General features: G+C 39.6%; 1 protein-coding gene and 2 pseudogenes across 1 annotated transcript; all 3 read right to left on the bottom strand.

Annotated features, from left to right (window-relative positions):
* Positions 1-905: 905 nt before the first annotated feature.
* On the bottom strand, positions 906-4,264 carry LOC116255269 (stachyose synthase). Its single transcript, XM_031631043.1, has 4 exons — positions 2,577-4,264; positions 2,051-2,228; positions 1,583-1,950; positions 906-1,496 (listed from the first exon to the last, which is right to left on the bottom strand). The coding sequence occupies exons 1-4, from the start codon at positions 4,044-4,046 to the stop codon at positions 906-908; spliced, it is 2,607 nt and encodes an 868-aa protein (XP_031486903.1). The 5' UTR covers positions 4,047-4,264.
* A 2,849-nt stretch (positions 4,265-7,113) lies between these two features.
* On the bottom strand, positions 7,114-8,127 carry LOC116255267 (stachyose synthase-like; annotated as a pseudogene).
* Positions 8,128-8,136: 9 nt separating this feature from the next.
* LOC116255029 (stachyose synthase-like) lies at positions 8,137-9,887 on the bottom strand (annotated as a pseudogene).
* Between the last annotated feature and the right edge of the window lie 1,351 nt (positions 9,888-11,238).

The raw sequence follows: 11,238 nt of genomic DNA, 5'->3' as shown, positions 1-11,238 counted from the left end.
TTGAAGATGAAACAAGATGTGAATGTTCTATGAACAAAGGATAAAGCAGATCTATGAAACACCATTTAATGTTAGGACATTCACTCGCAATACCATCAATACGAGGCCCATCGTGTTACCTTTTTTTCCTTGTTGAAATAATATTTTTTTAAATTTTGTCCTTCATAAGGTCTTTTTAGGGGCATTTTCATCTTTTGGCCCCTAGTATTTACTTAATACCCGTGGGTTGTATCTCTTCTGTTATTGCATGGCTCAGTTCCTTGAAAATAAATTGAATTGTCCAAATTATACTGATCGGACACTAATAATCTGTCACAAAAAATTTTGCAAGCTCGAAGCATCGATCATTCATTTCCCGAAAGTGACCTTAGAGTTAGCAGTCTTTAGTTGCTCATATTTCAATAGCTCTTCATGATAAGGTCATCAATTATTGTAAATCAGGCGCTAAATTACGTTGCAGAAAGCCCCTTGTAAAAGGAAACTTGCACCATCTGTTTAAAAACACCTATTTTCCCTTGAAATTGTGGCGTCCTTACCGTTTGTTCTTGTCTGCGTGGGTCGATTCAGGGCCTTCCAGTAAATTCACAAATACTAGCTGCGCATCTTTTACTTAATAACATAACAAAGGCAAATAACTTTATGTTCTAGCAGAAAAGGTTAGACATTGGTGCAAGCTGATTTTATCTTTTTCTTTATCTAGGTGAAAATAATTCATCTTTAATTTCAATAGGGTGCGCCGAAAAGGCCGAAACACCTTCCCCTTTCCCTGAGATCAAGCTCTGCTTTAGGACCTGGGTGGGGGGCAGGACTTATGGGACCCAAAATAGCAGAAAATACAAGCGTTGATGCTATTAATTCATTCAAAGACAATAGAACAAATAATAGGTCCTTTGGCCTATCCTTAATCAATAATCAAGGGACAGAAGGGAAAAATGGAACATGAGGTCCGAGATATACTGCTCATTGCACGGGACATCTATGAGAAGTTTTGCACCGTCCAACCACTCAAATTCAGTTCCTACTTCATTCATGCTGATTGACTTTGGTTTCACGTTGGCATAGGCCAGGAAGGAACCTGCTCCTTTGACCTGAATCCTCACACTGGTCTCACCTTCTGCCTCACTGTGCACCATATCCAGAATTGTTCCTCCACTGTTGAACATGTCAACCAGTCCAATTGGTGCAAACTTGAAGGCCTGTCCAAGCCTTTTTAGGGGCACAAAGCTGAATATTTCAAAGCTAGATGGCTCGATGGTGATATGAATTGCTTCTGATCTCGAATTCACTGTCAGTAGCCTCACTGCTTGGCTGAGATAGATTGCATATTCTTCTGATTCTCCCATTTGAGCAGCTTCTTTTTTCTGATCCCACTCAATGTCTTTTGCACAAACTGATCCTGAAACTGGCTTATAGAATTGTGGGTACCCTTTAAACCTCTGCTCTTGCCTATTCCAACCTGCTCCCTGGCAGTTAAATGCGCCGATAACCCCTCCAAACTGCAATTATATGGTTAATTTAGTATAATTCAGTGAGTAACAATGGTGGTTGTGTTTGGAAAAATTGACTTCTGGAATCGTTTTACCTTGTTAAAGTTCCAAATCTTCAGTATTGTTTCACCATCAGAAAGCGGGTCCTTGAACAAGCAGTCCCTTGTTGGGAGTGCAAAATGCAGGCATTTGGGAATGGTTCCATCTGGGAAAACAAGTTTCTTGATGAGTTGGAAGTCATGGCCGCTCAGAGAGTCACTCACATAGATAGGTCCTCCACAAATGGCCCTCGAACCAGCATGGAACTTTGCACAGAGGTGGTCTGACTGGAACATATCCCAGTCTGGCTGGATAATTTGTCCCATCCACAGGCTATTGTAAGCACAGTGAATCATGTGAAGCCCTTGCAGCCAGTAGACTCCCATTGGATCTCCATTTGGATCTTGAAACCAGAAGTCATCCCCTGAAAGAACACAAGAAATTTATGACGCAAAGGTTGCTGTTTTTCTCAAAATTGGTGATTGATCGGTTTTTTGAAGAATGTGTTTGTGATACAGACTTACCCACTCTTCCCATTGATATTTTCCAGGTCCCAAGAAAGAAGAAATCATTGCATTGTTGCATGCTTGAGATCAATCCTGTACCTTTGAAGTTCTTAGTAAGTGATTTAGTCAGGCCCCCATAATAAGCATTAGCTAGCTGAACCCGCCCACCATATTCCTCCGAGACATATTCGAGCGTCTTCAGAAAGCAAAACAAACTTACATGCATGTATATGTAAGAAATTCATTGCATAAGTTAACTGAGTAAATGCGAAGATTATCTAGATTGATTAATGAGTTATCCAATAATCAACTTGATCAACGGTTCACAAGGTACGATATAGTTTTAAGGATTCAAGAATGTGAAGGGAAACTAATATTTTGACTTTGATAAGACAACTTTATATATGTGATACCCTGCAAACTATTATGCAAGTTGATCAAAACATTCATAGTTATTTGACATATTCCTGATATTTTTATCCATCGATATGTCATCTGTACCGCATATGTAACTAAATGTAGGGAAGGAAATAAGTTCACTTACATGAATGACATCAACTTTGACTCCTGTAATTCCTGCACTTGCAAGATACGAATGCATGGAGTCATAAAAATCAGTTGCTTGGTTAGGATGAACTAGTCCAATGCCACCTTCTTTAATCTTCTCAACAGCCAGATCTGTCATTGTCCCTGCAAGTCCTGGAGAAACAACCACAGGAGTTATTTTGGAGTTGAGATGTGTGGTTCCAGGCCTAACACCACCCCAGGCTCCACAGAGAGCATGCCATACATAGATATCATCCAGTCCTTTGAAAGCAGTCCTCAGATCACTAGTGAATGCCTTCATTCCCCTGCTTATTGGCTCACAACAGTCACTCTCTGCAATAGCTTCATTCTCCTGTTCCTTGCCAGCATACATTTCATGCAGCTGCAGTCTTAGCTCCTTAATCTTTGACAGGTAGCCGGATAATTCGGTGACACCAGCCTGAATTGCCTTTTCGCATGTTTTCTCAGCTTGCTCGAGCTCGATCGCCTTACCGATCAGCATCTTCGGCTTTGCTGGATCAAATGCTGGTGGAGAATTGCTCAACATTGTTCCTTTCTTGTACTTCCTGAACTTCTCACACTCCTCAAATCTATAGAGCCTGGCAGTCATCTGGGTACCTCCCAAAACCAGATTTTTGGCATCCTCAAATGGGTTTTCTCCATCCAAGCTGATGCTTTGCCATCCATCATCAATTATCAGGAATCTCAGCGGCACACCTCCTTCCACAAATTCCTTAGCTCCATGCCAAACACCAACAGGATTCACTGTCAAGTAGAAGGCATCCCAAGTGCACCAACCAAACTTGTCGACGAGGGATGGAACCGACTTCTCTTCCAGCAACCTGAAGGTGTTGAGATGAACTCTAGCAGCACCGTAAGCCTCCTTCATCAGCACATATGGATTATCACTCACATGAACATAGGCACATGCTGTAAAAGTTGAAGTTTTTACTTTGGTTGAACCACTCTCAGCACAGAGAATGACATGGCCATCAGTCCCAGGATGGAGGGCAGACCTGAATGAACCTTCAACCAATGGAAGAATCAAGGCATAGGAACCCAGTTCAGGGACATCAAGAAGCAGCCATTGGGTTTCCATCTGCAAATCTGATCCACTTCGTCCTACCCACTGGGTAGACCACCATGTTTTGAATCTGAAGATGCTTAAAAAGTTTCTTTCTGTGAATCGACCCAGTGAAGTCTTCAGGTTATCAGATCCCTCACGTGTGCTGAACCCAAGAAACCCACCTCTATGGGATGCAGATTGGACCTTCTGTACTAGGGGCACTGGCGCATCTGATGACTGAGGTGATGAACAGAATTTGGTGAGAGTTACATTTTCAGGTACCTCAGAAAGTAATGTGACCCCATTAACTGAAAGTTTTCCATCAGATAATTTAAAAGCACAGGGTGCAGAGAGTGAATTGCAGCAAGAAGCACCTGATTTGCCAACATCATTTGTTGCCATTTTAGTGGAAACAAAGGAAGTACAACAGAGAAGAAAGACTGAAAGTATGGATTTGAAAGAAAGATGGACACTGCAATTCCAGTATAAAAGTCGAAGCAGAAGATTGGAGAAAGAAAGGAAAGTCTGAAAAATCAAAATAAAAGAGAAACCTATAGGCCGGAACTATAACCGTAATTGGAAGAAAGAATTACCATAAGAAAAAAGATTTAAGAAGACATTCCACACTGCCAAATTGGTGGAACAATAAGAAACCAATGAACGTACAGGCCGGGAAGCATGCATTTTTATAGCGGACGAAATTGGTGCACTGTTGTTAATGTCGGTATGGGCTGCATTTCTTTCTTTTCTCATTTTAAAATCGATTTTAAGTTAAACATACCATTCGCTAATATATATATATATATATATATATATATATATATATATATAGTTGTTTCTAGAGAAGAGAGTGGATACAATACATGGAGAGAGAGAGAGAGAGAGAATCATATGTCATATGTTCGTATAGGTGCTCAGTCTTTCTAGAAAACAGAGTGGATCAAATATATGTGGAGAGACAGAGAGGGGAGAGAGAAAGAGTCACATTTATGTCATCATATGTTCGTATAGATGCTCGGCCTTTCTAGAGAAGAGAGTGGATACAATAATTTGAAATATGTTCTTCTGAGTCGGTGGTGACTGTGCAAGATGACTCAAAACCATAAACAGTCGTAGCAATTCACTTCATTAGGGTGCGTTTGATGGCATTGAATTTTGATTATAGAACTAAAATTCTAGAAACAAAATTCCAGTTCAACTAGAATTGGAATGAAAATTTTAGTTATCGTTTTCATTTCTGTTTAATAGTTTGGAATTTTGACTACAAAACTGAAAGTGATGCATTTAATAAAACATGAATTAAGATTGTAGACTTGATGAGATAAAACCGTCATGACATGTGCTCTAAAAAAAGATGAAAAAATTCTAAAATTCTTGAATCGTAATTTCACCTCTTAAGGTAGAACCATAATTCTAGAATTTTGATTCAAGAATGAACTATATAATTCCAAAATTAAAAATTCTTCTTTTGATAACTCAATTCCCATTTCATCAAAAAGAAAAATTTTAATTTTAGAGTTCCACAATTCCTAGTGGGCCAGGGTGGGCAATTGCCCACTCCAGTTCTTTAAAATTGGTTTACTTTTATTATTAAAAATTTTAATATTTATTTTTATACATATATAAGTGCCCCTCTAGATATAAATGTTTCTAAACATGTGCCCCTTCAACGATTTTTTCTAGCTTCGCCACTGCTTTTTCATGTCTTCCCTAGCTTCCAGAATCATACCTCTTATCCTATGGCTTCCCATTTGTGTCACTGTATGTGTGGCCCAAAATACATAATTTAATTGTATCAAACTTAAGGAGGCTTTGATTCTGTTTTTTGAAAAATAATCACAAATTGACATTGCCCTAAACATAGTGATTCTAATTAAGTATAAAAATAACCACTTCTACTTTGCACTTTAGAACAATAATCAAGGATAATAAATAAATAAAAAATCTGGGGCACTTATAGAAGGAAAGATTAAAGCCCCATAGGTGAACCAATGATAAGAGTGACTAAGCCAAAGGTTATTTATAGTGATATTTTGACTATGCTCAGACTCCCCTGGAGTACAAATCCATGATTTTTATAATGTAATATAATGTAGTATGGATTGCCTCAAGAATCATAGCATAGCTGGTCCGCCTAGTCTGATCTCCAAGTCGATGGTTGCTAGTCTCCTGCATTGCTAGGGAATGTCCTGTCTTCTATGTCCTGTCTTCTACCCAAGTTACAAGGCAGTCCTAGATTATTGACATAGAAACTGAGTTGGGGGGCACGTATAGACCTTTTTCGTTGCATGAACATTTTCCATCAGAATGATCAAATGCAAGGAGACTTCACGCCTCCGCATTCAACTGTGTATATGTGCCTTATGTATAATAAGTTTGCATCTAATGGATGCAATTCGACTTCAACTGAGGGGGTGAGGCAGGTGGGGGTCAACCCACGGACCCCATTCTTTGAAACCTTAATTCAGTTTTGAACATTGGGTGAACTTGTCTAGTTGCATGGGAAAGCTTCACTGCCTTATAGTCGGCAATTGAAAATTTGTTAACGATAAGACTCATGATTTCTAGTTTTTTGGTTTTTCGGAAGTCGGATATGGGCATCTTCCAAATTTGTGATCTTCTGTGAACTGGGTTGGATTTCACATCCAACCACTGACATCTTTTCAAAATTTAGTCTGCAAACCCTGCCCTTCGGCGTTTGAAAGGTGGGAGGGTTTCTCCTCTCTGCTCCCTAAATTTGCGTGGATTTTGACCCTTGTGCGCTTACGGGAGATGCACAGATGAGTTCCTATTCTCCATTCATGTCTCCCCATTTATGTCAGCTTCTTGAAGACTCTTGAAATTGAGTTGTCTTCCTTGGGATTTTTGTTTGGGTTTCTACATTAGGTGCATTAGATAACTACTACTCGCTTCAATGGAAATCATTACCCAATTCGTGTTGTTGCAAAAGTCTGGCTTATGTAGCAGGTATCACCTTTCCTGCTGATCCACATTTATTTTCCAGCTTTCTTCTTCAGATACATCGACCGCGTTTTGGCCTCGGAGGAGAAGATGAAGTGCTGTGAGATCAAGTACAATATGCCTATTCAATCATCACAAACATTTGTCTATGGGGGAATACTGGTCGCTGTTTTCATAGTTTATGTCCTCGTGATTTTCGTCTCTTCTCCTGGTAGATGACTGCTTAGCCAGGATAAGGTAAAGGGCCTTGCGAGTAGACAATTAAGTTTCTGTTTTTTAGCAGAAAAAGTAAAAAAATTCTGATGCACAGGCCGATTCTATACGGCTGATGAAAGCTGTTTCTCTTCTTTGGATGAACATGATTAATCTCCAATTCCTACATTATCATGGACTTGCGCGATTGTGTTATAACAGAACACAAGCGATCATTCCAGTAATTGATTGCAAGATCTCTATACACATCTTTCCCATTACAGAAGAAATGGGAAAGAGACCTAAAAAATGAACATCAAGATATCGTGTGAACCCCTTGCAGCCAGTAGACTCCCATTGGATCTCCGTTTGGATCTTGATAATAGAAGTCTTATGCTGAATAAACAAAGAAGAAATGTATAATAAAAAGAAGGTACTGTTTTCAACATTGGTGATTGGTCGGTTTTCTGAAGAATTTGTTCGTCTCGCAGACTTACCTACTCTTCCAAGTGATATTTGCCTGGTCGCCAGAAATAAGAAGTCATTGCATTGCTGCATGCTTGAGATCAATCCTGCGCCTTTGAAGTTTTTAGTAAGTGATTTAGTCAGGCCTTCATAGTAGGCAATAGCTAGCTGAACACGCCCACCATATTCCTCCGAGACATATTCGAGCGTCTACAAGAAAGCAAAGCAAAACTCATATGTGTTACAATATGTATCTATGTAGGGAATTCATGGCATATGTTAAACTGAATAGATTTGTAGTTTGATTATGAATTGTTCAATCAACTCGAATGATGGTTCAGTACGAGTTGCAAAAAATGTGAACAACAAGGAGTACTGTAGAAATAAACTTTGCACATGATACTTTCTAAACTGTTAAACAAACTGATCAGACAGTTCATAGTCAGTTAACATAATTGTCATTTTCTTCCATTCGCTGAACCCCTTATGTAGGTGTATGTGTGCATAAAAGAAAAAAAAAAATCACTTACATGAATTACATCGACTTTCACTCCTGTAATTTCGGCGCTTGCAAGATAAGAATGCATGGAGTCACAGAACTCAGTTGCTTGAATAGGATGAAAAGTCCGATACCACCTTGTTTAAGCTTCTCACTCAACAGCAATACAAGTCCTGGAGAAACAACAACGGGAGGTGTGCTGTTCCAGGCCTTACACCACCCCAGGCCCCAAACAGAGCATGCCATAAATAGTCCTTTGAAAGCCGTCCTCAGATCACTAGTGAATGCCTTCATTCCCATGTTTATTTGCCCACAACAGTCATTTTCTGCAACCGATTCGCTCTCCGCTATCTTGTCAGCACACATTTCATTCAACTAATGTCTTAGTTCCTCAATCTTCGACCGGTGGGCGGATGATTCAGTAACACCAGCGTGAGTTGCATTTTTGCATGCTTTCTTAGCTTGCTTGAGCTCGAACGCCTTACTGATCAGCATCTCCGTTTTTGCTGGATCAAATGCTGGTGGATACTTACTCAACATTGTTCCTTTCTTGTACTCTCTGAAATTTTCACATTCCTCAAATCTATAGATTCTGGCGGTCATGTGGATACCTCCCAAAACCTGTTTTTGGTATCCTCTTATGGGTTCTCTCAATCAAAGCTGATGCTTTGCCATCCCTCATCAATTGTCAGGAACCTTAGGGACACTCCTACAAATTCCTTAATTCCATGCCAAATACCAACAGGATTCACTGTCAAGTAGAAGCCATCCCTAGTGCACCAACCAAACTTGTCGACAAGGGATGGAATCGACTTCTCTTCCAGCAACCTGAAGGTGTTGAGATGAACTCCAGCAGCACCGTAAGCCTCCATTAACACATATGGATTGTCACTCACATGAACATAAGCACATGCTGTAAAAGATGAAGTTTTTACTTTGGTTGAACCAATCTCAGCACCGAGGATGACATGGCTCCAGCATGGAGGGCAGACCTAAATGAACCTTCAACCTATGGAACAATCAAGACATTAGACATAGGAACCGAGTTCAGGGACATCTAGGAACAGCCATTGGGTTTCCATCTACAAATCCGATCCGCTTTGTCCCATCCACTGGGTAGTCCACCATGTCTTGAATCTAAAGACGCTCAAAAAGTTTCTCTCTTTGAATCGGCCCAGTGAAGTCTTCAGGTTATCACTTATCAGAGGCCTCACCTGTGCTGCACGCAAGAAGCCCACCTCTATGGGATGCAGATTGGACCTTCTGAAACAAGGAAAGTGGTGCATCTGAAGATAGGGGTGTTGGACAGAATTTGGTGAGAGTTACATTTTCAGGCACCTCAGAAAGTAATGTAACCCCATTAACCGAAAGTTTTCCATCAGATAGTTTAAAAGCACAGGATGTAGAGAGTGAATTGCAGCAAGCAGCACCTGGCTGGCCAAACATCATTTGTCGCCATTTCAATGAAAGCAAAAGAAGCACAACAGAGAAAACAGACTCAAAAGTCAGACTGCCAAAGAAAGATGGACACTGCAATTCCAGTATCATTATCGCAGCAGAAGATAGGAAAGAGGAAGGAAGATTTGAAAATCAAAACCAAAGGGAACCTATACGTAGGAACGACAAGCATAATCTACACAGGATTATCATAAGAACAAAGCAAATTAAAAAAGACGGTGCATGCTACCAAATTGGTTGTTGAAAATTTTGAGCAGATGAGAGTATAGCGAGAGAAGCACGCGTCGTTATAGCGGAAGGCATTAGATGAGTGTTGTCAAGATTGGTTCGTGTCTGCGGACACGAACTAATCCTGACAACACACGATTTTATGTCTATTTTTCATTTTTCAAATCAATTTAAAAGATTTTAGATTGTTTTCAATTGAAAAATTAAGGCATTCATCGAATCAATTATCGATATGACACCGTTGCCAAAGTTGAGAACATTTTGCATACAGGAACTTTTTGATCTTTCCAGAAGACAGAGAAGACAGTGGAGACATATGGACGGCTTCGTCGTAGATGGGTTCACCTCAGAAGATAATAGAAGCCATTTCAAGGCTGCCTGATGTTTAAAGGGGTGCATGATATGTGTTGAAGGCGTTCAAGGCACACTATTCATGTGTTCAGGCCAGTACAAAAAAGGAAAGCTGATAAGTTCTCTGTTTTTGTTTTCACGGAAAAGTTTCCTGTATATGCTGAGACTATCGTGTTGTATTAAAGAATCATGTAAGGATTATAAGGAGAAAAAATGGTTTTTTAGTTAGAAAACTTTCACTCACATAACATTCTTTCACTGCATGTTTGATGTATGATCTTGTTGGTGACTATCATTATCTGTGCTCTCTACCGTAGTCATCATCTATATCATACGTCAGAGAACTATTGTCCAGTTGAGCTGACCTATGCTGAGGGTTTTCCGTGTAAAATCTAAGTTGAGCTGACCTATCATCCATTTTATTTTTTATTTTGTTTCTCTCTTTTCCTTACCAACGACAACGAGGCCCAGTTCTCTCGCTCTCTCTCTCATGGAGATGCGGATACATATACATATATATATATATATATATATATATATATATATATATATATATAATGAAATACGCCAATTGCTTATTAAGCCAAACGAAAAGCACGAAAATGTCAGTTTCTATAACTCCTGCAATTTTGTTTTATAGCTAATGCGAGGGTGAGAACAGGGTAGAAAGAGCATCACTCGGGAAAAAAAAAAGTGCTGGAAATGATACAGTAACCAATGTAAAGAAGAGCAATATCTGAAGCCGCTGCTGGAGAGGCGAATATTTTGAACAAAAAAGGAACCGTGGGCTATTTGATTTGCGGAAGCGTTGTGAAGAGGGAAACTAATCCCAAATGTTGTATTCAAAGTTTAAAAGAAGAAGGGGCTTTCTTGGTACCGTTTCGCCATTAATTAACGTTCAAAGTTGCGAGAAAGAGCGCCCCATCAATTGTGTCAATAGGTTAACAGAGGGTTGAATTGAAGAAAACAATTCATCAGCCCAGGAAAACTGAAAATTTGCCTTTAAAAGATCAAGAAAACTTTGGATGGGCGCACCCCACCAAAGAAAATATGAACACAAGAGAGAGAGAGAGAGAGAGAGAGAAATGATGATGTATTGTGGGGTTAAAAATGGGGACTAGAACAACCAGAGATTCGAGACGACGTCCTTGACGTTTGTGAAATCACAGACGCCAGAAAAAATTTCCTGGCGTTGGAAATTTGACAAATAGAAAGGCCACCCATCAGTAAGAAGGAAAGGATAGAAAAACAAAAGTCCAGGAAAATTTCCCCTTGGTTTGAAACAAAATTGCATTAAAATCTTTTAATTTTTTTGATGTTTCAACTAGTTGGTATGTTTTTCACAAACACTTAAATTGAAAGGTGTACCCAAGATTTCTGGAGAAAAGGAGAAAGGGATGCTTTGGTCTGGTCTTCTTAGGGCGATGGATTGTTAAACCC

The sequence above is a fragment of the Nymphaea colorata genome, chromosome 5 (assembly GCF_008831285.2).
Source record: "Nymphaea colorata isolate Beijing-Zhang1983 chromosome 5, ASM883128v2, whole genome shotgun sequence".
Classification (NCBI taxonomy): Eukaryota; Viridiplantae; Streptophyta; class Magnoliopsida; order Nymphaeales; family Nymphaeaceae; genus Nymphaea; species Nymphaea colorata.
Note: the sequence above shows the minus strand (reverse complement) of the source record. Positions and strands in the feature narration are given on the sequence as shown.